At 40.5% G+C, this 26,909-nt stretch overlaps 1 protein-coding gene across 7 annotated transcripts in view; it reads left to right on the forward strand.

Moving 5' to 3' along the window:
* Positions 1-26,909, forward strand: part of ENAH (ENAH actin regulator) — a gene marked incomplete at its 5' end in the record, with an annotated part of 97,343 nt that overhangs the window by 58,445 nt on the left and 11,989 nt on the right. For 2 of the 7 annotated variants that reach the window (XM_084262382.1, XM_084262383.1), the window contains 7 exons: positions 4,060-4,144; positions 18,284-18,603; positions 19,822-20,622; positions 22,670-22,977; positions 23,238-23,374; positions 23,789-23,843; positions 24,643-24,691. In XM_084262382.1, coding sequence (XP_084118508.1) covers positions 4,060-4,144; positions 18,284-18,603; positions 19,822-20,622; positions 22,670-22,977; positions 23,238-23,374; positions 23,789-23,843; positions 24,643-24,691 — 1,755 coding nt within the window. Of the gene's footprint in view, positions 1-4,059; positions 4,145-7,672; positions 7,741-18,283; positions 18,604-19,821; positions 20,623-22,669; positions 22,978-23,237; positions 23,375-23,788; positions 23,844-24,642; positions 24,692-26,909 lie in introns of those variants that run through there. The other 5 variants (XM_084262385.1, XM_084262386.1, XM_084262387.1 and 2 more) reach the window with 3 other exon arrangements.

Raw genomic sequence — 26,909 nt, forward strand, 5'->3', positions numbered from 1 at the left:
CACCATTGGTCCCACTATCTGGACAGTTGTATTTTAGCAATGAAGTGGTGGTCTTGGCTTGCTGCAAAAACTTTATTTTATAGGATAAAATATACTTTTCCATCTGGTATTTACCGCTGGCTTACCAGCATCCATTAGCACGACGATTATTAGGAGTCTGTGCTCGTGGAGAGGAATTTCACAGAATCACAGAATGACTGGGGTTGGAAGGGACCTCTGGAAATCATTTAGTCCAACCCCCTGCCAGAGCAGGATCACCTAGAGCGGGGTGCACAGGACAGCATCTGGGCAGGTTCTGAATGTCTCCAGAGATGGACACTCCATAACCTCTTTGGGCAGTCCTTCATCCTGTCTTTGTAAGAGAAATGTTCTACTCCCCTAATCTCTTCATAGCCCTTTTTGGTACCCTCTCTGCATACAATATTCCAGATGAGGCCTCACCTGGGCAGAGCAGAGGTGGAGGAGAACTGCCCCCTGACCTTCTGGCCACAGTTTTCTTGATAGACCCCTCCAGGATGCCATTCTTGTTCTTGACCACACATTGGTGGCTCATGGTTAACCCATTGTCCACCAGGACTCCCAGGCTTTTTTCCACAGAGCTGCTTCCCAGCAGGTCAGCCCCTAACCTGTACTGGTGCCTGGGGTTATTCCTCCCTAGGTGCAGGACCCTGCACTTGCCTTTGTTGAATTTCATAAGCGTATCTCTGCCCAGCTCTCAAGCCTGTCCAGATCTCATTGGAGGGCAGCTCAGCCTTCTGGTGTGTCAGCCACCCCTCCCAGTTTTGTATTATCAGCAGACTTGCTGAGGGTACACTCTGTCCCTTCATCCAAGGTGAAGATGAATACACTGAACAGGGCTGGACCCGGGACTGACCCTGAGGAACACCACTTGGTATAGTCCTCCAACTAAACTCTGTGCCACTGATCACAATTTGTCACAGAACAGGCCAAATGACTCAGCTGAACTTTTCTTGAAAACTTTTGGTATGCTCAAGCTGCATTTCCTAATGACAAAAGTACATAAGAAAAACTAGAACCACCATGTTAATCATTTAACAGGGGGTTGTGTTCAGCTCCTTTGCATGTATAACTATGGGAAAGGGACAGAACTGGAGTAGGTTGGCCATGTTACACTAGCTTGGCTTGCTGATGGTTGTGTTGTGGTCTTGCCTGGCAAGGTTCTGATGGAGGGGGAAGGGCTGCAGGGGTGGGTTTTGCAAAGCTGGGCTTAAGGACTGACCTGCTGCTGCTGAAGACAGAGCCAGTCAGTGATGGTCATAGTGCCTCTGTGATAACATATTTATGAAGGAAAGAAGCCCACAGGCAGCTGCTTTTTGCTGCTAGAGAAAGAAGATGTAAGAAACTTTACAGACACTATGGACCATGAAGAAGGGTGGGGAGGAAGTGCTCCAGGCACCAGAGGAGAGATGTTTCCCTGCAGCCTGTGGAAGATGATTGGGCGCAGAGATCTCACTTGCAGCCTGTGGAGGGACCCTGTGCTGGAGCAGGGACAGACATGTGGAAGATGCTGACACCCATGCTGGAGCAAGCCCCTGGCAGGACCTGCAGTCTGTGGAGAGAGGAGCCCATGCTGGAGCAGGTTTGCTGGGGGGACTTGTGACTCTGTGGGGGACCGTGCTGGAGCAGTCTGGTGCTGAAAGACTGCACCCCGTAGCAGTGACCCACACTGTGCTTGTTGGTGAAGAGCTGAAGCCCTGTGGGAAAGGACTCAAGTTGGAGAAACTCGTGGAGGACTGCCTGCTGTAAGTAAAACCCTGTGCTGGAGCAGGGAAAGGACGTGAGGAACACCAGCGCTCCCCGGCCCCTCACCCGACTAAGAAGGAAAACAGCTTGTGAGGAACTGACTGATACCCCCATTCCCCATATCCCCCTGTGCCACCTGGGAGGGGGGTGAAACCACCACATTGTTTTGCAGAGTTTACAGACAGCACAGTTGCCTGGCAGAGAGTGCTCTGGGACAAAGTTTGAGCCTGAGAACAGGCTTTCTTACAGCTGGGCTGGTTGGAATAGCCGGTGAAAATAATACCAGATGGTTGGTGTCCAGTGTTGTGAGCAGGAGAGAGGGGTTGGCAGGACGCTGGCAGAAAGGTTGTAGCGCAGCAGGCCAGACAACTGCTGTGTTCAGAAAGACCATTAACTGCTCTTAAAGATGAAATGAGCGGAAGTTTGAGGTTTTCATTTCTACTGTAGAAAATGCTTCCAGTGGGGAAATGACCACAGTATGGCCATTTCTTTCTGGTTTTGTTCTTTATTATTAGTTTTTAGGTCAATCTGTTTCATACTGAGAAGCGGCAGATCTGACAACAAGGGAGCATGAGAGCCATAGTGTTACATAGCACCTTAAAGCTGCAGCACAGCTGCTGCTGGATTGCATCTACTCCTAAAAGCCCATGAAAGGCTGCAGCACGGTGCAGACAGCAAACAGTCCGGCTGCTTGGGAGCTGTGGTCATGGCTTAATGGGGCATAAAAGCCTGCCTACCACCTGTCACACGGGGGAGATGACAGAGGAGGATGTGTGTGACTTTGGAAGTTTTAAAGCAGAAAAGTTTTCCAGATAAAACATTATGACAGATGCTTCTACTTATAATTGTGAATTATCAATGCAGTTAAATCTCTTGCATTAAAAATAATACAGATTTATATCCACACGTATGTCTTGGAGATACTGCAAGCAGAAACGGTACATCCAGGGCAATATCCTGTGCTTAGGTGTGAGGACCTAATGCTGAATTAATAATAATACATTTTTAACCATAGGGTAGAGTAGCTAGTAAATCCTTTTATAATTCTCAGGATTCTTTGTCTTTATGACCACAATGTGGCCACTGTGCTTTTTTTAAGTAAATGAGCCTTTTTTGTGTAGCCTTTAAACAAGATGCTTGCTGAGTTTGAGGCAGGTCGCCTGTCCTTGATGTCTCAACATACCACACGTGGTCACTTCATGTTTTGGATGACTTTCATGAGTTCATATGGCAAACAACTCTTAGCTTTTGATAGTTGAGATGGGGAAGATCTCATTACAGCTCCATCACTCTAACTAGTTAGGTGGAATAGCAGCAAGAAATGGTTTGCTTTGGGACCTTTTCAGAACTGGATACTTTTTTATTGTTTTTAATACTGCTTGCTTATAAATTCAGTGATCTTATGTGTAGCTATGGTCTAAATAATTTCCCAGTTTATTGCTTGTTTTTACAGAATCAGTGATCTACTGTATTCTATTCCACACCTCTTCATCCTTCTGCTAATTCTTTTTTAATAATTTTGTGCTGTAAATATATTTGTGAGGGAAGTGGAAAGGCCTTTTTGTTTTTCTAAGCCAGGCCTAGCAGATAAAGTATTTGAAGATGTATGGTTTGCCTGCCTTGCCCGTGTAAGGATTGCCAGTCAGTAGAAGTCAAAGGTGAAATTGCATGTCCTTTTCTTCTGCATTTCTTGTGCTTAACAGAATGCACAGTTTGTATATTCGCTGTACACCTCTGTTCCTTTGGACACAATATTTGCCTGTCCACGAAGGAAGGTCTTTGATCCAAGTTGATGGGCTAAAATCTGAGTAAATTTTGGTGTGACCTGTAGACATACTTTGTCTTACTTCTCCTGATATGGTGATAAGGTTCTGATGGTTTCTTTCTCCTGTTCTTTTTTTTTTTTTCTCCAGTGTTCTATTTAGGTGAGTGTTTTAATTTTTGAGCCTTTTCTGTTCCTTCAAAAGTACTTATTCGTTGTTTCAAGAAAATCTCAGACTTGAAGTGCTTTTTAAAGCTTTTGCTGAGTCCCATCATATATAAAATTTATTTTGCATTTCTGTGAACCCTTTTCATCCATGTGAAATAAATCCATTCTGCAAATATGTAAGGTAACAACATTTGTTGCAGTTTTTATTTGCTGTATTGTGTTGTTGAGCTTGTTTGGCTTAAAACCCAGAGGTAAACAGTTCCTATAATGTCATGTGATGGCTGCCATTTTTCCTTGATTTTGTGCTTTTTTTTTTTCATAGTAAAAGTTCAAAACATTAATTTATGGTCTGTTTTGGGTTTTAGGTCCTACATTGCCTCGACAGAATTCACAGCTTCCCTCTCAAGTACAAAATGGTCCATCACAAGAAGAATTGGAAATCCAGAGAAGGTATGGTTTTATAACTGAACAGTTGTTCAATTAAAGAATGCAGTAACTCCTCACTAATGAGAAATTAAATGTCAAGGACTTAGAAATACTCTGTTGCATTAGGGCAGTATTTGTATGCTTGCAGTTTTCCTGTGTGAAAACTTGGATTGTACCTAGATCATACTTGGGATTTCCACCCATTCAAAAAATGCATTTGCTATTGATCTGACCTGAAAGAGATGAACATCAGATGGGAAGCCTTGAAAGACTTCACTGCTGTCATTTTCAACTAGACTAATTAATTTTCCAGTGACTGTTGTGCTCAGTTTTTGACACACAGTTATGAAAAAGAAAGCAGTAAAGAAGGAAGTTTTAACCTTTAGAAACAGAGAATTAAGTCGTCATGGAGAATGACAATTTTTCTTCCTGAATGTGGCTGGACTAGACCAAAATGTTGTATTGGAAAGCTTTTACCCCTTTATACTATGTTAGTTCTTTAGCAAAGAAACCTTCATTTTCTGTTTTTACTGTATCTGTTTATGGAACCTTTAGCAGTTTAACTTTCAGCTGTAGCAATACTGGTTATATCTGTGCCCTTAGGAAGTAGTCCTGGTTCCCCTGATGAGTTGGCATTCCTCCTTCTCTTCACTGTGAAGCCACTGTACCCCATCCCATGTGCTGTGGGATATTTTACTGACCCATATAGCATTTTCAACATATGGATAATAACTGTGTATCAGTGATGCCCAAGTTGTTGGGACCAAACTTTCTAGCTGCCATGTTCCTGCTCTTGTTGCGTGGCCAAATACAGGTTAGTGCTGTAGGTTGAGTGTCTGGTATAGGGATATATGAAACGGCAAATTCTTCTAGGACAGTGCTCTCAGACAGGGTTAAATGGAAAAAAAGCAAGATCATGGGCTATCTCAAGTATAGTGCCTGTGGTGCAATCCTGGATTATTTTACCATCAAAATATTCCCAGGAGATTAGCTGTTCCCTTCCAGAAGGGATGCTGGAAGCTATTAGGTCACTTGCAGTACAGTTGGAGGGAACAGATTCGCCCAGTAAATAGGAAGTAGTCCAGACTGATGGTGTAAATGCACCTCCCAGCTTCAGTGGTAACTGGAAATAACAATTAATGTTGGGTCTAATTGCCACCGATGTTTTTTCCATTTTAATATTTTGCATTTAGTTTGTTTATACAAAGGTGGGCAGAATTGCTAATTTGGAAACAAGTTGTATATTTCATAAATTAGCTAGATGTATTGGACAAAGTATTGACATCAAAACTGATCAAATTTGTCCTGTCTCTCTTCTGCAGTATTAAATCTGAGCAGGGATCACTTTATCTGAAAATCTTGTTTAAAAACAAGTAGCAAGAAGTTCATAACAAATCTATCTGTCTGATATGTTTACGTGCAAGGAAGTCGTCATGATAAAGGTCTTTTATGTCACTTCTCTTTGGACAGACTTTTTAAAAGCTTTTTTCTTTAGAAGTTTTTCTGTTCTACATTAATGGCTTTTAATTTTTTTATTTTCTGTCTGTTCCTTTAGAAGGCTGTATCATTTGAAATTTATAATGCTGAAATACCTTTCGGAGAAGCATTGTAGATAGATGTCTCTTCAGAAAAAAGTGCTGCCCTGTATTAAGAGCTCTGAAAGTCTCTGTCAAAATTTTGTGTGTAAATGGCATTCTTCTGGATTCGGTCTCTCGTTCGATCAGTGTACTTGTTTTCATATACTCTGATGTCCTCTTTGAAGTCTGGTCCTGGTTTTGATTTGGTTTTCCCCTAAAAAAGGAGAGAACTGGAACAAGCATTTACTAGTGCTGCTAGGCAGATAGTCTGTGGAAAGGCTATTCCTGTTGTATCACTAAACCTAAGAAGAACACGTAGAGTTTTGTTAAAATATTTCACAAATGCTTCTCTGGTCTCTTTACTACTGTAACTATATGGCTATAATACAGTTCAAATAACTCTTAAGGTAGAACTTCACTTGTGTAGTAGTTGCCTTTCAGCTTTCAGACTGTAGTAACAATAATCTTACATACTATACTGTAGGTAATAGTAAATAGTTGGGGAGAAAAGGTACAGGTATATATTTAACATACCTACCAGTGACAAGCATAAAGGTAGTGTGGGCAGAATTGAGTTCTGTGGGGATAAGTAAGATGCTACAGGATATGCCAGAGAATGGACTGAATGTTACTGTGTAGGAAGGGACATGGTGTTTGTGATGAATCAGTAAAAGGGCAGGCTTGGCTAAGTCTGTTGCTCATGAAATGTGTGTCTGTGGGGTGGAGGTTTTGTTTCAGATGTGCCTTTATATACAAGTTGTCTTTAAGTGCTGGTCTCGTATCCCTTTCTCTAAGTGTACCCCATTCAGTAATGTTTGTCCAACTCCCATGTTAAAGTAGTTCAGGAAAGTATTTTTTTAAATTATTCTAAGCCTGAAAGAAAAATGTGCTTACATAAAAATGAAACTTGAGAAAGACACCCTGTGGAGGTCATTTAGTCTGCTCAAAGGAGGACCAATTTCAAAGTTAAATTATGTGGCTTGTAGCTTCAGGGTTTTCCTAGGCACAAATAGAAACATTTATGAGGGAATGTTTTGCCAGCGGAGTGACTGCTGAAGAATGGCATATTACAGAGAGCTTCAACTGACTTGATGTTTTCCTTTACTTTTATAGCTGGTGTCCAAGAATCTTGAGAAATTTGGAACTGAGATCATTGTCAACAAAAGTGTATTATTTCAGTTCAAAGACTTTTCTCTATTTTAGAAAGGGTTTAGATGTCTTACATTTTGAGTAAAAGTGCTAAAGTAGGGATATGACTTTGGTTTGCTGCAGAGCTTGTTACTTGAATATTTGCATCGTTTATTGTGCAGCAGTGACAATTTGTAAAGCAACTAGGACCAGATGTACAGTCTTAAAACACTGAAGTTTTTATGAAGCCAAGATTACACGCCAGGCGGTGAATGAAATGATTTTGTCTGGTGAATTGCTAACTTTAGTACTTTTCTTTTAAGAAACCTTAACACATGGCGTATGTTTTCCCTATCAGGAAGTACTTAAGGATAACTGTAATCTTCCTTTAACTTGTGCTCATTTAACTACAGTAATAACAATTCTTAAGACATTCCAGCTTCTGGTTTTGACCCTCAAAAATGAAGGGACTTTATTTTTTCTTGTATGGGTTATTTTTCATTTTGTCAGCGGTAGGCAGTGTTTATAAAGCCCACTGTTTGATAATGAGCCAACTTCAGTTGCCATACATGTTTGTTAATAACTTTGGAGTTACTTAATGTCAAATACCATTTTAAAATATGAGTTCATGGCATGCCTGTGTGTGCTACTCGAGTATGTAAATTTACCTTCTCTTCCAGCAGTGATAAATATATTGTCAGGAATATGAGTCACCGAGTTGGTATCTAATATGACACTTAGGAATTTAATGAGTTAATATTTATATATAACTTCAAAATCATGACCGCCTCATAAATAAAGAGACCAAGAACACCAGAAACAGAGAAAGTGTAGATTGTAAGGAACAATGAGGGTGTACAAGCCGCCTGTTGTCCTTCAGGGACGTAATGGACCAAAACTTGACCGACTCCTGTCGTAAGTACTCAAATGTTAGAAGTTCACAAAATGCAGCAGTGGAATATTAGGAGGGGTTTGTAATTCTTAAATACTTCAAGTTTATTTATAGTTTTAGTTTATATCATGGACTGGGATGGTAATGTTAAAGAAAACTTGATGCATGACTCTGCTAGAAAGTAATATTAATACGGTGAGATTTTTGTTACATCTTTTGGGAGGCGTTTTAGTTTTAGATAGAAGTTCAGAGACTGACAAGCAGTAGCTTGTTTACTGTTGGAGTTAAAGGAATACTTCTAAATTTACAGATTAAAAGTATGGGTTTTTTTTCAGAGATACTGCTAATCTTAACTATGGTAAAAGAATTTATATTCTTTCCCTGTAAATTAGTAATTGTTACATACATAATTCCTGAGCTGTTTTGAAAACATGGAATTAAGGGAAGAAAAAGTCCTGTGTTGCACAATACAGTAGCAATGGAGCTCTAACAATTTAAAGGAAACTTTGCCGGACACACTCTGTCCCTAGTAGCCTGGTTTCTACTGGTTTCCCACAGCCTGTGACCTTTCTGGAGTCAGACATACTGTTTCTAGTGTTCCTTGGCTTTTGAAATTGTACCATTTATCCAACAGCTTATCTTGAGGGAAGTAGGATTTCTTCAAAGGCATATGAATTGATTAGATTATAAAGAAGCAAATAGTTCTAGTCTTGAGATAAGCATAAGAATGTTATATAATAGTTGACTTTATGATGGTGATGTGCTGTGTTACAAAATCTGCAAGCAGTTTATGTCCTGGAGATAGGGTTTAAATGGAATCCAAGGTGGGGTATGCTGCCTAAGCAAAGGGTTTCCAGCATGTCAAAAGTTACATCAGTCTAAACTTTTTACAAGTTGAGCTTGCTGAGGTGGTTTTATGGGACAGCCTGTGACCATTTGTAGCCTTGCAGCCTCCGCATTGCATAGTAGGACAGGAGACAGAAGCAAAACGGCCCATTGGTGGTGTTTATCTCATCCTAAAGACGTTTTTTGGGGGTTGGGGGGGGTGGGGGGTGGTGTGTTTGGGTTTTTGTCTCCCTCCCTTAAAGTTTCTGGAAAACAAGAGTTCTGGCATAATAATGACTTTTTTTTGGTAGTGCTTCTCATTTTCTTTTCATTCACTATTTCTTCCCATTCATAGCAAAGTTTTTCTTAGTTCTGTCAAGTCTGGCTTTCAGAGACTTAATAACTGACTTGATGGAGAGGAAATGGGTGCTGTCTGGTTATACTACTGAATAGCTATAGATGTTGGGTAACACCGACATGTTTAGCAGACTGAGAAGAGCACTCTTCCATTAAGCAGTCTTTTTACTACACTGGCAAAATTGCTGCCTTAATTGCTGAATTGAATATGGATGTTGCTTGAAGGATGGTTCTGACAAGTATCTTAGTTAATGCTTTTTAAAATGCCTTTCTGAAATCTCACTCTTTCTGCAAAATGTTCAGTTCTGTGGGTTTTTTCTGTTTAAAGTGAAACATGAAATTGGGATTAGAAACTGTTCTACGTTTTCTGAGATTTTTGGTTAACATGATTCCCTTTTATAAAATTAGTACTATCCTGCCCATACTCACTAGAGTACCACTGGTGGAGTTGCCATTAAAAGGAGATTCTTTTTACTCTTGAGAATCTTTTTTTTTTTCCTTTCTATAATTTGATGTGCACTGATGACTTCCTGCAATCTGGCTTCTGCCACATAACGTAAGCTTAGCAGAACACTTGAATTTAATAAATTGAAAAGATGAAGGTAAGGCAAACTAGTCCTGATGAGGTTCAGTCAAAGAGCAATAATGGATAGATACATTTCTGCACTGGGAATCTTCTATCTAATTACCTTTAGGCTTATAGTTGCCTCTTTGTGTCTTTGTCATGGTGGTTGCTTACCGCATTTTGCTTGGCTGATAAAACCTTGTTCATTCTTTTATTTTCTTATTTCCAACATGTGTGGTTTGAGCTTGTAATGCTTGTAAGGCTTGCTGCTAGACCTTGGATCCCTATTGATCAAGGAAATGAAGGCCTGTTAGTTTGACCTTGCTAATGTGAAGAACTGCTTTTGAAGAAGAGAATAATTAACCAGCTAAAACATAGCACAGTAAACTGTGTACCCAGATAACGTTTTCTTTTGCAAAAGCGGAAAGGCTGTTCATGGGGTGCTCTTGGGCTTTAGTAAAACACTTGATGGATACCAGGAGGGAAGTTCCTAGTTAAGGTGGAAGAGAGGAGGGTTTCAGTGGAAGCATGAGGTGTGTAGGAACAGGAAGTTCCTCCTGCATCACCGGGATTGGAAATAATCAAATTTTATTTGGTGTTTTGCTGAACAAAGCAAGTCCTTGCTGCTGATGCAAGTTGAGATACCTGAGTAAAAAGAACAGGAGGAGTTGGATGATGTTGCAGATTTTGATGATCAAAATGGAGTGAGAAATAATACATAGCTGGTGTCCTGTTTTAGAGGGGGGAAAAAGCCCAACCTGTCCACCAAATGCACAAGGAAAATAAAACTGCCAGTAGTAGTAACGTTAAATGGAATGGTGATGAATCAGGCAGGGGAAAGCTGTTTGAACAGTGGAGATGGATGTAATGACTTCTAGATTTGCATAGTGTTTCAGAATCATAAACTTTTAAAAAAACCCATAATTGAAACAGTCTCTCATTTCAGTACTGTTTAAAGAATAAAGGTCCCCCAGGGTTGAAACTGTAAGTAATTGCTGGTTCCAAAGCATATACATAAATTCACTTTGCAGATCTCTTAGGAGACCTGCAAAGTTGAACTGTTCGAAGATGTGTGTCTGTTTCTTGCTCTTTTTATCGAGTTGACTGGTTCTTCTCTGGGTTTCTCTGAAATTAAGAGTATGCTCTGGTAGGAGTTTTCTGGACTGTCTAGGTCTTGAAAAATGTTTTTCTAATAATAACTAAATAAAGTCACCACTGTAAGAGACTTTGTGAGAGCAAAGTGAAGTTCATGCGACTTGAGAGAGTTTAGGAAGGTGCAAATCTTAATTGTGTCTGCTGAGATGTTATTGATGCATCAGGTGTGCTTTTATTAATGAAGGCTCTTGGTCTGCAGTGGTGGCTGCCTGTGATGAAAATCTGCAATGTGTGTTGGCATGATTTGAGCTATCTTTTATCTTTGCAAATGAATTATGAAATTGGGGTAGTGCTGCGCATTCGTTCCATGGTACAGACATTAACGTGTAGTCCTTGAGACACCTATTCAGTGGCTTTGCTTTTTTACTTTTTCAATAAGCAATTATAACAGTGATGAAGTAGGTTGGCTGTGTCTAGTTAAATTGATGTCCATAGAGTGCGTGCAGTCCCTTGCAGTCACAAGGTAGCTGCTCTTCTGTAGATGACATCGTGCTTCAGATGGAGCTGAGGTCACCCTGCATCTGGCGATGGTGCCTCTAGCTCCACTACGTGTTGTGTAGCCTGTTTGCAGCCAGCTGCTCTGTTTGTTGCAGTGACTCAGTGGTGGGAGGAGAGACATCATGTGAGATGGATTCTATAGTAAGTAGTGACTGTTGGATTAGATAATGCTATCTATGCCCACACGCTGGGGCTTTCAGCATTTTAGAATAAAACTCTAAATATTACTGTGTTGTTTATTGCTCCATAGATTGAGGGATGGGTTAGAGGAGCTGGTGCAAGAGCTGAGAGCAGCCCTGAAAGCCTGGGCATGCAGAGACTCTAAGACTGGAACACTGCAAGCATTATCTTAGTGTGCTAGTCATCGCTATGCAGCTTTTTTAATTGGTGAACGTACTCTGATGGTTAAACACATTTTAATATTTAATTGGGAAATGTAAGTTTTATGTCCAGATCAAGAACACAGTTTGAACTCTAGTTTTTTGTTGATGAATCCAGGTTTAACTATAGTTGGTATTACACACCTTTAGGACTTTGACACAGGTTTATTCCTAGATTTCTTGATATGTTGCATTATAAAACTTAAATTTTTAAAAAAGTATAGTGAAGCAGAGAATGAAAGATTCATATGCTTTTGTATGATCACACTTGGCTTCTTGTACAACATGTCTTAGTGGTAACTTTCAGAGTAGTTAATGGAGAATATATTACTGCAATGTTTTAAGCTAGCAATAGTCTAACAACCTTCATGTTAACTTTTGGATGTCATCTTTGTGTCTGTCTTCTGCCATGCAACATTTGTTTTAGAATAGGCAGAATTGTTTTCTACAGGCTTTGTCTTGGATCTTTGCTTTCTACAGTGAGTCTTAAATACTTCAAATTGGTTTCTGTTCATCTTGGAATGTCTATCAGCTCAGTGATGAATGTTGAATCTGGATGTGATACAAAGATGCTTTTGTCTGTAGAGTTCATGGAAATATGTCTGGTTTTAATGTATCAGGCTTCATGACAAGAAGCGTTTAGGTTTGTGGCTGACTGCTTGGGTTGATATATGGTCGTCTTGGTGCAGTTTCCTATCGTCTTTTTAGGAAAAAATGTCATGGTTTGATCTTATGTCTACGAGCAATGCAAGCTGGTGTTTGAATCCTGAAGATTTATGTGAATATACAGTAAAAGTTCTACCTGTGGAAACAAGGTGACCTGCTGGAGCAGACAGCTGTATTTGCTTTCACAGACAGTTTCAGAAGTGAATGTTAAATGTCGGTTTTTGTTTTCTCTTGGTGCCCTTGTGACAGCAGCTCTTGTTTTTTGACACAATGAAAGTTACTTAATACCTAGGCATCCTTTATCTGGTGGAAGGACAGTCTTCCAAAAACTGATAAATTTGCAGTAACTCTCCTGCAGATGACCATCATAGTGGTTTAAACATGAAAAGCGTTCCAGAAAAAGGCAAGTTCTCTCTGGCTATTAAGTCTGCCCTGGCACCAAATACTGTTTTACAAGTAAACATTGAAGCTTCTTAATCTAGTTGAGATCTTTGTCTTCCCTTCAACCCACGTGTTAATGGTTATATTTTTAAAAATAGATTGAGGCTTCAGTTCTTTTGAATGACTATGGAATCCTTTGCGGAGGGACTAGAGGATCACCATCAGTCATTCATCTCCAAGAGCAGAAGCTAAAAGAACTTTCCCTGCCCCAACCCCCCCAAATACAGATCTAAAGGCATTGAATAATACTATTTTGGGATAGCTTCCTAGTTGCTGCATGGGATGATCTGTTGAATGTAGTGATGTTTTTTGCTAGTGAAAGACATGATAAGAAATGATCTTGGTATATGTGAGGTGTATCGGCTCATTTCATATAACATCAAGAGCTGAGAATAAGTAGCAGTGCTTCTTAATTGTTATTTCCCCTTTGTGCTCTGTCCAGAACAAAGTAGGAAGGCTTTGTGTGTGCCTGGGTAAACTAACAGCAGTTCTGTTTTGCAGTTGGCACATAGGAGAAACTAAACATCTTCCACCATTGTGAAATGTGGGAGCTTTTTCAGCAGGGATGCAGCATTGTGTACCTAACTCCGCATTTTTTTCTCCATGTGTTATTTCAAGAATGTGGTCATGCTCGTGATTCTTGGCTGCCCAAAGAACTGGAGGATTAATGCTGATAGAATTCAAACTCAAAAGTTAGTATTGTAAATGTGATTCTTTCGTTATCCTCTGACTATACCTCCTCATACCTTTTTAATTGGGCAAAAGTATAAGGGCAAGAAAAAGAAGTGAAGTAACTTTAAAAACTGTTTCAATATTACAGTGAGTTAATTTAAAACCAACAACAGCCAACCAATACCTGCCTCCCCTCCCCACCACCCCAAAGTGACGTTTCCCAACATGCATTTGGCATGGAACTAATGAAAAACCAAAAGAGGAAGTTCACTGTGTGGAATGCATGATAAAACAGTACCTGTGTTGTGTATAACTGATGTGCTGGTCAGTTTTATAGCAGTCTCAATTATTCAATGTGAATTACTTTTTAGATTCTAGAAATTCATATCTTTTAAAGTGATGCTAATTACTTTGCCATAGCATAATTAACACTTCACTAGATTATAGTTTTCTCTACCACTGTAGATTTTTCAAAAGTTGTCCTGGCAGCTAGAAACACTGCTTTCTAAGGCTGAAGGATTTTCATGTGGTGCTTTCACAATGTTTGTGAACGTTCCCATACTTAGAACTACTGAATAGCATAGGAATCATAATACCATGGGACATTCCACACCAACATACAAAAGAACTTTCTCACAGTGAGGGTGACAGAGCCCTCGCACAAGCTGCCCAGGGGGGTTGTGGAGTCTCTTTCTCTGGAGATATTCAAGACCTGTCTGGACACCTCCCTGTGTGGTATGTTCTAAGGAACCTGCTTTGGCAGGGGGGTTGAACCCAATGATCTCTGGAGGTCCCTTCCAACCCCTAAAAATTCTGCAAAGTCTTGACATTTCAGAAATTCTTTAATTGATGTGTAGTGACACTTCTTAATCTTCTAATGCTTCTGCATAATATAATGTTGATATCTGATAAATTTTTCAAATAAGATTATATTATCTAATGCAAACAAATTCATCCTCTTAACGAGCAAAAATCAATTCTTTTTAAGCTACAACTATTAATACTTGTTAAACTGTAGTTTGTTCTTAATTTATGGAATTCATCCTTGCTCATAAAGTTGTGTTGAAGCAATTTGATTGCGTTACTGTATACTGATCTTATGCCCTGTGCTGCTTCTGGTTTTCTCTGAAAGATTTATTAAAATAATTAGAACTACTGTAAAAATGTAGTAGGTTGTGGTGTGTGATTTCTGGGTTTGGTTTGTCTCTTTCCACCCCCACCAGCCCCCCCCCCCCCTTGTTGACAAAGGTGTGCTTCAGCAATACATAATGAGAGTAATTTAGACTTACACTGTACTTGAGAATAATTTTATTTAATCTCACACATTTTACTGCATGGGAATATTATATAAGATAGGAAATGTTTCCAAGGTATTTTGCTGCCCTCTCTTGGTATAGCATTTGTATCATAAGCATAGTGCTCTGCTATGTTTTGTAAGCAAGTTTAAGAATTTCTGGGTTTATTACTTTATTTTCTGAATAAATGGAAAATTCGTATTCTTTCACAAAAATAAAGCATTAAATGCTGAGTCACTCAATATTTATTTAATTATGAGAACTTTAGGTTCTGCATAGGTGAAAGTGGTTATCTCACTTGGGTTTGTCTGTACCTTAGCAGATAGCCAATACAGTTTGACAGCGTTGATTGCTGACTGAAGTAGCTTTTCCTTCAGATAAGGGCTAAAGCATATAAATGTTTAGGTTTGTTATGTTACATTATCACTCATGGGCTCTGAGAAGAGGAGATCGATCCCCAGAGGAGCCTCAGGAATGTGTTCACACTTAGTAGGAGAACCAGTCAATTCCAAGCTAATATTGACAGCACATCCTGTGCTCTAGCTAAAATTGCATGTGATCACATGCTATATAGAGACAGAGTGTAAATTAATAGTCTTATTGTCTATGTCTCCCTCCTTGTATGTAGTGCATACATACACACGTGTGCGGACGTAGCCCCCTCAGTAGTTGCAAAAGCTTTAAGTATAAACTAACAAAGACTTCCCACCCTTCTAGGCCACAGCAAATGCCTGGAATACTTGTCCCTACTACTGTCCAGTCCTCTGGGCGATTTTGGTTCAGCATCTTGAGCATGATGGAATTCCTGTTTTTTAATGACTTACCCGTGTTGGGTTTTTTCTCTTCTGTGGGCTTTCCCCTACTATTTCTTTGAATCATTCTGGCAAGGAGTTCCACAGCACATCTGCTGGATGTGCATGTAGATGTGCTCGTTATTTATTTATTATTTTAAATTTTTACTTAGTTGCATCAACTCTTTCATCCCAGATGTTGTATTAAGATGTCCTCACCACTCAGAATTTTATAGACCTCCAGTTGTTTTTTTCCAGAGTGTAGAATTGCAGCTTCTTTAGTTATTTTTGAATGGAAGTTAGTACATTTGACAACATAATGTTGCTGCTCTCTGAACCTTTTCAGTTCTGCTGCTTTCCCTGTTTTGAGATGGGAACAGATGCAGGGTGGTGGTATTTTCTACACTACTCTGTAATCCTTTCCTGATGTGTGGCATTTAGGCTATGGTTTTGAACAGAACATGTCAATGAATGGATGTTGTTACAGAATTGTCATTGTAATACCTCACTCCTCAGTAGCCAACTTGTAGTCCAACATTTTATAATTTTATATAAAAATTTAGCAGAATTCCCCTCTCTCCCTTGCATCAGTTGTTTTATTTGCGAACTTTGTTGCCTATATACTTGGAATTAGGAGATCCATCAGTAGTTCTTTGTAACTGATCATCATCCTTGCTGTCCTAAATAATATTAAGTAGCTTAGTCAAGAGCACCTCACTCTATTTCTTTTCCAGGTTGCTTATGAAAATCCAAAATGGGACAGCTCTTGCTATGGCTTATTGCAGATGGGAAGTGTGACCTATATCGAGGATCTGTTTCTGTAAATAATTAAAGAACTTTTTTTTTAAAAAAAGAATACATATCTGGCAGCTGCTTGCTGTGTTATTAAACCCAGCAAAGTGATACCTTCCAGTGTCATAAACTAAATACAACATGAAATGTTTATAATCTCAAATGCTTTATCTACATTTTACTTCTAGTACATGTCTAGGTAGAATACGCTGGGTTCTGGCAGATGAATTAAAAAGAGTGAACACAAGAAACAAAAGCTGCTTTGGAGTCTGTAAATATTGACTCTTGCTCTCATTAGTCTTCTAGCTACAAATGTCTGAGGCATCCACTTCTTCACAAAAAAAGAGCCTAAAATGACCAAGCTGAAGTTATCCATGATGAAAAACCCTACTTTCCTCTAATAATAGATTTTTATCTAAGGGGAAAAGAGAACATCATAAAAGTAGTTTTGTACAATGCAGAGCAAGCAAAAATGTAATGCCAAAATATTTTTAATACTCCTTCTGGAGCTTAAATTTCTGTGGTTTATATTGTATTCTCTTGAGATTTTATGGGAATTCTCTACTTGTTCCAAATATGTATCTGTCAATTACCAGAAATTTTTGTGGACTTCGGAGGCTAAAAATCAAGCATCTCACAAGCTGAGTTCTGCAGCACTAATTTCTTAATGACTGCTTTTACAAGTTTGTTATATGGGAGAGCAGGAGATGATGGAAGAACTGATACAGGAGCTGCAGCCTCTGAGTATGTTGGGTAACAAGCTCAGTGGAGAAGTCCTTTTGTTGCGTGTATCTGGAACTCAATTGCTTAGCACTTATGAGATGTCAGTGTTTTACAGGGCTTTTAAAATTTGCTTTTTAAAGGAAAATCATTGTTCTTAAGGTGGATAGACTTAACTAGTAATGATGCATGAGCTGGGGCTTCCTGTTCTGCCAGTGTTTTTTAAAGCATGAGTTTTTGAGCAAGTTCCCTTCATTTTTCGGGCTTCGATTTTAAGTGGCACTAAAAGCATAATATAGAATTACTCACGACCTTTCCAAATAAGGTTGCATATTGGCAATCTATAGAAAATGCATCTCTGGTAGCCTTAATGTCTCAAAATTTAGGTCTCCCTTTTGCGTTATAGCTAAAAGCTGCATGAGCTTTGTATTTCTTGAGTAGCTATCTTCAGTCTGCATCTGAAGCATAGCAGAAAAAAAATAGCTGTGTACTTTATATACAAGTTTTAAAATGTGACCTTTTTAAAAATAAGGGTTCAATCAGGGTATCTTTTTAATATAACTTTAAAAAAAAGCCTCCACTAAAGCAAATACAAAACAAATTTGGGAGGGAAGCAAAAGCATTGTTTACAGCTTTTCCTCCCATATTGGCCCTTTCTTCCAGCGAACCCAGTATCTTTGGCGGTGAATTTTGCATAATTCCTACCCTTAGGAAGTTCTTTCTATTTTCTCTGCCTGGATTTTATTTGTTTTCCTTCTCTCCAAGTCTTCCCACTCTCCACTTTCCTTAGCGAAGACTCCCGTGAGCTGGAAATCTGCCAGCTCCTTACAGTGTTTCCCTGGTTGCTCTACCCTGGATTATTTTTCTGACCCCATACAGTTTTCCCCTGCCTTCAGGGTGGTAGTGTCTTGATGCCTTTTAAGCTGCATGTACATCTGTGTGAAGGTGGAAGGGGGACACACATCCAAATTTTATGCACATCAAAATATATAAGTACTACCTGACTGGTTTATCTGAAAAGTGTAGCTTGGGGGTGTGTTTTTAATTAGTGTTTCTGTACTGTTGTTTCACTGTACTTTTGCTTTGAGTATAAAGTACTGTGCAAAGAACTAATGTAACTCTATTGGGAAGATTGCATTGGTTAATAAACTACCAGCAACAGCTTTCTAATGTCTTGAAAGATGTCTCTCAGAATGTTAAATAGATTAAGAGGAAATTAGATTTATAGTTCTTTTTACTGTAAGCATGGTAACTACTGTCTGGTTCAGAAAAATAACGTGGAATTAAGAATTTTATACAGGTAGAAATGCTATACTTATTGGTGCAAAGATTGTTCATTCGTTTAGCTCTTGTTGCTTGGTAGTTTTTGCTTTGCAGCTTAGTCTTCTTTCCTTTTTTCACAATTCTAGACAGTTGCAAGAGCAACAGAGGCAGAAGGAGCTGGAACGGGAGAGGCTGGATCGCGAACGAATGGAACGGGAGAGGCTGGAGAGAGAGAGGCTAGAAAGGGAAAGACTTGAAAGAGAGCGCCTAGAGCAGGAGCAACTGGAGAGAGAACGGCAAGAAAGGGAACGGCAAGAACGCCTGGAAAGGGAGAGGCAAGAGAAGGAGAGGCAGGATCGAGAAAGACTTGAACGACTTGAACGGGAAAGGCAAGAAAGAGAACGGCAAGAACAGTTGGAAAGGGAACAGTTGGAATGGGAAAGAGAGAGAAGAATATCAAATGCTGGTAAGAATTTCAAAACTGGGTGCATTCAAGTTCCAGACTATTCTATATGTGTGTGGGTGATGGAGCGGGAGAGGAGCCACAAAGGGCAGTGAGTACAGTTGTGCAACAGTCAGTATTTCAGGTTTCTGTTTGCTGGAATTGTTCCTTTTTATGGCAAGAAGTCTGAGATCTTTGACTTCCCTGTTACAATTTTCCATTAACTCTGAAGTCTTTGGTTTTTTTGTGTGTGTTGTTTGCTCGCTCCATTGCTGTCCTCTTAAGATTGCTTGAAGAACTCAAATCATATTGGGCATTCCCAACATTGGTTAAAGTGTGATGAGTTAAATTTCAAAATAGCTTATTGTTTGCTCTAATCAACAAGATGTATTCTCATTACGTAATCTGGAAAAAACCCCTACCCAAATACATCAGGCTGAGTGTGTTAATGTAGAAGGTATGTACCTACATAAGGCAAAGTAATAGTGTGAGTAACGCCTTTCAGCATTAAGTCTTGCTTAAGTTATCATTGTAGTAACATTTCAGTGAAATGCATTATATGTATTTGTAGATAAGTTAATGCACTGCCTGAGGAAATGTATGCAGTGATAACCGAAAGCTTTCTCATTTTGGTAGTATCAATCAACATCAATCAAGCACTTCGTTGTTCTTTAGTAACAAACTCAATCTACGTAAGAAATCAGCTCATGGCAAAATTAGAGGTATACTATATAAACTCTAGTCACTTTAGGGCACAGGATATTACTGGTAGTTTCATTCCCTGTACTTTTAAGTGTGCGATGGAGAGCTTTTTCTGGGGAAGAGAAAGATGATGATACTGCTGCCTATGGTGGGAATTTTGTTAGTGTAGTAACAAATGTTAAGATCACTACACTTGCTCACAGTTTGCAACCAAATAAGAAAGCAAAAGCTGCTAAAAGGCTGATTAATCAACCCTATATCTAATCTGTCTCACAGATGAGATCTGAGAAAACGTCTATCAAATGTACTTGTAAATTCAAATGTTGGCACATAAATAGTTGGTAAAATTTAAAAGCAGCTGCTGATAATATGTAAAACTTTCCTAACAGTATTTTCACTTGTGCCTAATCCTCTGGTACTAACTGTAGTCTACATTTATACATTTTGTTTGAATGCTGGTTTTGTTGCTTCATTAGCTCCCTTTTTCTCTTTCTCCTTTTTTTATCCTGCCTTTGCTGCTGCTTTCCATCTTCTGTCCAGCTCCATCTTTCGACAACTCCCCGTATAGCACTCCACTTCCTGAATACTCCAGTTGCCAGCCTCCTTCAGCACCTCCTCCATCCTATGCAAAAGCAGTCTCAGCACCAATGTCAGAGGCCACACCGGAGTATGCTGTAGTGACTTCTGCACCACCGACTTCCACTCCCCCTACACCGCCTCTAAGGCACTCTGCATCACGTTTTGCTACATCTTTAGGCTCGGCTTTCCACCCTGTTCTCCCCCATTATGCTACAGTTCCTCGTCCGCTGAACAAAAGTTCTCGGCCCCCTTCTCCTGTCAATGCCCCGGCGACTTTGCCTCCAAATACAAAGCCTGTTGCCTGGTCCGCACCCAGTTTTGCCCCCCTGCCCCCATCTCCTCCAGTAATGATAAGCAGTCCACCTGGCAAAGCTACTGGTCCGAGACCTGTCCTCCCAGTGTCGGCTTCTAATCCAGTGACCCAAATGTCCACATCTCCCACAGCTCCTAACGGGCTTCCTGAAAACCTGGCTTATCCGGCTCCTTCACCTTCTACCTCAGGTCCAACTCCGCTTCCGCCACCTCCTCCCCCCCCACTGCCTTCCTTTCCGCCTCTGTCACTCTCTGGACGTCAAGCTTCTCCTTCTCCCAACTCCCCGAATGCCTCGACTCCCTCATCCAAGCCTAGTGTTCTCCCTTCTCCCTCTGCAGCTACCCCTGCCTCTGTTGAGAACTCTCTAAACTCTGTGCTGGGAGACTCCTCTGCTTCTGAGCCAGTCTTGCAGGCAGCCTCTCAGCCGATTGAACCTACGACCCAGCAGGGTAAGGCTTTCTGTTATTGCTATTAATGCACACTAATCAGGAATGCAGTCGAAACCAATTGGTATCAAAGCCCCTAACTGCCCCGAAGAACTCATATGGTGCTTCTAAAGTTGCAGTGATCTTAATACCACAGTGAAATACCATTTGGAAAACTGGGGTAAGGGAAACATCAAAGCTCCGTGGATAAGAGCCGGCGTTCTGTGGCCTGTCATATGTACAGTTCTGATTTCTTAAGCTCTCACCTGGTGAGAAACAGAGCTTGCTGAACACTCGCTTGGTAAATTGTGCACTGTCAGTTACTTGTAACATGGTGCTAATAGGCAGTGTCATTAGTTTCCTAACAGCAGTCAATGTGGAAGAGCATGTGCTGCTGTGGACAGGTGAATACACTTAAGCAAGGAATAATCTGAACCACTTTGTTGCTCTAATAGTTTCAAGTTTAGAAAGTATTATGTAACACCTGCAGCATTTCTTTCTGTATGGTGGTCATATTTGGATATATGGCTGCATGGGTGCATGTATGTGCTGGAAAGGGATTGTTCACAAGGGCAGGTAGTGGTAGGATGAGGGGTAATGGTTTTAAACTGGACAAGGGTAGATTTAGATTAGACATTAGAAAAAAAGTATTCTTTGTGAGGGTGGGGAGGCCCTGGCATAGATGGCCCAGAAAGCTGTGGCTTCCCCCCTCCCCGGCAAGGTTCAAGGCCAGGTTGGATGGGGCTTTGGACAACCTGGGCTAGTGGAGGGTGTCCCTGCCCATGGCATGGCATGGGACTAGATGGAACGGGAGCTTCCTTCCAACCCAAGCCATTCTGGGATTCTGTGGTACAAAGACAAGTCTTCCTGTAGTATTCTACCAGCATAGGTAAAAAGATTAGTAAAAAGGTTTGCTTCAGTATGCAGTAGTCTTAATGTACACTCTCCCAATATGATTGAAATGTTTTACATGGATGTAGATGTCTTTGTTAATCTGAATCCTGCTTTTCTATTGATCTAATAGATTTAGATCTTTGTATGTAAGTCTGTAGCAGCTCAGCTTAAAGGTGTGGGCAGAGAGGGACCGCTGGGGAAACAGCAGACTGTAGCTTCATCATACACGAGCCATTTAGAGTAAACGCATTTTGTCTTAAATGGTGTGAGCTACTCCAGGATGGAGTGGAAATAGGGTGAATGGCCTGTGGTGAGTGATGCCAAGAGAGTTTAAAAGGCTTTTAAATTTACAGCGTCTAGCAGAGTAGGAAACCAGGAAGACTTGTGTGTGAAGTTCCTCCCATAGAGCTTGTGCAGCATTTTTAGTAGCTTACAGGGGGGAGGATGTGTGGGACTGTTTTCTTAGTCACAATTTCTTAAACTGTTCCTGTATTAATAAAACAGTAGTCGTCAGAATATTCCTTCAAAATGCATTTTCCATTGCACATCAATGTGAATTTAAAGCATTAGAGGAATCATAGCTAAAAAATAGAAGACTGACGTTTTAAGGTGATGGGAGTAAGCTCGTCTAAGTCACTTCTAAGTGTTTGCTTTAAAGGTGATCCCTGGAGCTTTATTTTTTTCAGAGGAAAGATTAATTGGGGGATTTTACACAGCTTAGAAATTAGTGTTGGAACTTCAAACAGTTCAAGGGTTCAGATCTTTGTTTGGATGATGTGCTAAATGCTTGTCAGTACAATTCAAATGGTGCTAAACACAGAGTGGCTTTACACACACAGTATTGTTCCTACCCAGTATGATGTTCCTGCCTTACTTGACTCTTAAAAGCTTTGCCTGTTTCCCAGGGTAAGAGTCATCTTGGTTGCAGCACAGTACCTGACTGGAGGGGTTTTGTATGTAAATGTGTCTGAACCTGTCTGATCTCTCATAGCGTACTCTGTAATATTTTTAGTGCATTTATTAAGAGTGTTTCTCTCCTGCCAAAACTTGAAGTGTTTTCTTGCCTCTATAAAGGTCTTACAACCGAGTGAGCAAAAGAACCAGTATTTCAATGGAAATAAGATCTTTCTTTTATCAAGTCCTTAACATAGTCTTTTTGTTTTCTCTTTGATACTAGGTGCTGTCCAAGGACCACCTGCACCTCCTCCCCCACCCCCCCTCCCCCCTGGCCCAGCTCAGTCTTCAGTAGCAGCCCCACCTCCTCCTGGCCCACCACCACCACCTCCACTTCCACCTTCAGGGCCACCGCCACCACCACCACCGCCTCCTCCGCTTCCTAGCCAAGCTCCTCCCGTTCCACTTCCACCTCCTGCTCCCCCCCTCCCTACTTCTGGATTTTCAGTGGGATTTGTGCCCGAAGAAAATCGCCCTTTAACTGGACTAGCAGCTGCACTTGCTGGAGCCAAACTTAGAAAAGTCTCACGGGTAAATACAGTTCTGACTTCTTTTTTCCAATTTTTGTCTCTCAATCCCGTCTTCCTGAACTGGTTGTAATTTATGTTCAAGGTTAATAGCAGTATCAAGACTTTTGGGGTAGCCTTAATTAATAAAAAAGTGTTACAGGATGTGCTACCAGCCCATGGCACTGTACAGCTGTTTCTTTCTCGTATGTGAACTTTGCTTCTTTCATGAAGTTGAAATTGAATCATTTTATTTGCACGTCTGTTATTTTGTGTATCACGAAGGGTGAAGACTCCTCCAGTTCAAGTGGAGGAGGAGGAGGCTCCGCTTCATCTAAAACAGACAGTGGCCGTGGAAATGGGCCGCTTCCCTTGGGAGGTAGTGGGTTGATGGAAGAAATGAGCGCCCTGCTGGCCAGGAGGTAAGGGAGCTGTTTCTGCTCTGCTTCAGCCACTTAGTCGTGACAGAGGTAGGATTTGGGGTGTCTGTTTGCAGCTGGCTAAGGATCAAATAAACACTGGCTTGCTTCTCTGGTTGCTTTGTGAAGTTGATAATGTTTTATGAATAGCCATTTTTTCTTGAGTGTAATCGAGTACTTTTCTTCTGTGTAAGTCTTTGTGCAGCAGTAAAGGAGGGAATACAGACTTCAAGAGGAAAAAGAATTGCACAGTCAATTTGGCAGGAGGGCAATGTCCTTGAAAGTGTTTTGAAAGTACTTTCTTAAACACTGATTTTCAGTGATCTAGCTCTTAAGCTGTACGTGTCTTTAATTACACTAAACATTTATCCAACTTAAAACTTTGATGATTGTGGTAACTTTTGTCTCTACTTATAGGAGACGAATTGCTGAAAAGGGATCAACAGAACCAGAGCAGAAAGAAGATAAAACTGTGAGTTGAGAAATGTTATCTATTTCATGTTAATCAGTACTACATTACGAGTGAGATTCTAATGGTGTACATGAGGCTATTTATACTTTACTGTGTGTATATACACACACCCCACCACTATTTTGTGAAGTGCGTAGTGCTTGCACTTTTTCTACATACAATTGAGCAAAATTAATTATAAATAAAAGCTGCAATAAATACAGAGTTTAATCTGTTAGAATCACAAGAGTCACCTTGAGTACTGGGTGCAGTTTTGGAGACCACAGTACAAGAGGGACACAAAGCTATTGGAGAGTGTCCAGAGGAGGGCGATGAGGATGGTGAAAGGTCTGGAGGCAAGTCTTAGGAGGAGAGGCTGAAGTTCCTTGGTTTGTTCAGCAGGCAGAAAAGAAGGCTGAGGGGAGACCTCATTGCAGTCTATGGCTTCCTGATGAGGGGGAGCAAAGGGGCAGGCGCCGATCTCCTCTCTTTGGTGACCAGTGATAGAACCCAAGGGAATAGCATGAAGCTGTGACAGGGGAGGTTTAGGTTGGGTATTAGGAAGAGGTTCTGCACTGAGAGGGTGGTTGGGCTCTGGAACAGGCTCCCCAGGGAAGTGGTCACAGCACCCAGCTTGACCGAGCTCAAGAAGCATCTGGACGATGCACTCAGTCCCATGCTCTGACCTGTCTGGCCCTGTGTGGAGCCAGGAGTTGGACTCAATGATCCTCATGGGTCTCTTCCAGCTCAGGATATCCTATGATTCTGTGAAAAATGTTTTTCTCCTCTACCCTTCTCCTCTCTTCTCCCTTTTACTCAGGAAGAACCAGAGTCTTCAGCTTCTAAGGTTTCTTCAACAAGCACACCTGGTAAGTAGCAGAGGTTTGTGAACTTTGTGACTCTCTAATACTAAAACCTGATGACAGATCTCTGTCAGCTTTCCTGAATTTTGCAGCCTGACCCTTACCGCATGATTACAGCCCAGCATTTTGCTGTAGAATACATTCTGGTTCAGAAGTGTTTCAGAAGATGATAGATAAAAAGAACATCCACCAGAACACAGTGCTTGGTATGTCAACACTTCTGCTGCAAGTCAGTAAGGAAAGCCTACATCTCACCAATTTTTTTGTCAATTAAGGTGTTTCATGGGCACACATACATGCTCATGCTTGTGTTACAAGGACTCAAGTGACAAGACTTTCTTTTCCTGTCCTTCAGTAGTACCTTTTGTACCCTTAGTTTCCCTGGCCACCTCCCCTTATGTGCATAGAAAAGGAGGATGTGCCATATAACCTGCAGTTTGCAATCCTGAAAGATACTGGAAGCACAGTACAAATACACCAGTCTTCAATATGTTCTAGCTTTCTCTGATTGCTTGCCCATGTGTGTACTTCTTCACTAGATGATTCAGCCACTTGATGGTGTGCAGGCCTTAATATTGAAAACCACTGCTGTAGGGTGAACAAAGCCCAGGTGGGTGCTGGCTGTGGGATGAAAAGGAGAACTAGGAGCTAAGTGTGTCCAGATGGAAATAACTGGAAAACTTAGTATGAGATACAGCCAGTAGTCTAAAGAAATTAGACTGCAAGGTAATAAAGGACTTAATATAAATTGAGTTTTAATCCCTTTTTTTGATTATTTTTTTTTTTACCCCCTTCTCGCTTTGGCTTAGGAGTTTACTTCATTCTGTTAAGCACAGAGATGATATTAGCCTTGGGGAAAAAGTGCTTTTGGAACACTTCTGATAATACAGGCCCAGAAGATGGGAAATCAAAAGCACTGGAAATGAAGTGGCTCTATTCATTAGTCATCATAAAAAGAAGCCTCATAAAACTTTTCTAAAATACCAGATGCATCAAGAAGTTTGACTATTTTCTTCTAGTTGAGAGATTTCAGTTCACTTCTTGATGATGTAAAATGGTCTGGTAGTGCTCTGCCTCATTATCTGAACACTTCAGAGGATGCTTGGCATACTGAGCAGAGGCCAGGTCAAAAATTTGTCTCGTTATGTCCAATTATCATTAATAATATAACTGAAATTGCGATACACAGACTTGCTAGCGTTACCTCTTTGGCATCACACTCACTCAGCTTAGGTGCTGTTATAGTTAACTATCATTCTTTGTCAGGGGGAGCATGATGTTGAAAAGGGAGACGTTCCTTCTGTCCTGAGCTTAGGTCTCTTGACATTTATTTTGTTACATTTCCACTCTGTTAAGTGGCTGTGCACTTTCTCTCTCTTGCTCTCCTGTTGCTTACAGGGAGAGTGACACTGTGATTACTTATTAGCCCATTTCTGTATATGGTATATTTCTTTTAGGGGAAGAAACATACGGTCACGTAAAGCTAAGTAAAGCCTAACTTCAAACATGTAAGGTGGTCATAGAGACAAAATGAGCTCGAACCGTTGGGATAGGCAACAGATGTGTTACCCTCAAATAATGTTGCTGTTTCAGCTAGATAAGGCTAATCATGTGGTCCTTGAGCAAGCTGCAGCCATAGCAATAGTTTCTCGCTTTTGTAGATACGGCTAAAGTCCTGCTGAAATAATTTCTATAGCAGGACAAGTCATGAAGCCTGGTATATCAAATCAAGCTTAAGACTTACTACTAGTACTGACAACCTGTAGTTGGCTGGTTACAGGCTCTGCTAGCAGCCTTACGCAATTATGTTGTTATTCTTGGTATCTTAACTGTATCCCGGAGAACTTCCTGGTCAGTGTGGGACTCTGAAAGGGCATTTCTGCCCCTCAGCTTGCCCAGCTTAGCAGAGCTGACCAATGCAAAAAGAAGTGAATAAAATAAACAAACCTCAAATCTGAGGGGGAAAAGAGAAAAAAAAAAAAGGGAAAAGGTAAGATCAGTGGTATGTTGAATGATACTAAGTAATTGATTGCTAAATGATTGCTAAGTAATGATAGCAAGTAACAATGAGTCATACTACAGAAACGCTGTTATAACTTGTGCAGATAGTAAGGAATGGAAACCTGATCCATAAGGAACAAAGCATTTGTGGTAATAGGTATATCCTGAGGAACCAGTTTAGGTGGAGGCTACTAAAGGAAAGAAACTCACCTCATTCACCATG

This window comes from Gallinula chloropus, assembly GCF_964237585.1.
Source record: "Gallinula chloropus genome assembly, chromosome: 3".
Taxonomy (NCBI): Eukaryota; Metazoa; Chordata; class Aves; order Gruiformes; family Rallidae; genus Gallinula; species Gallinula chloropus.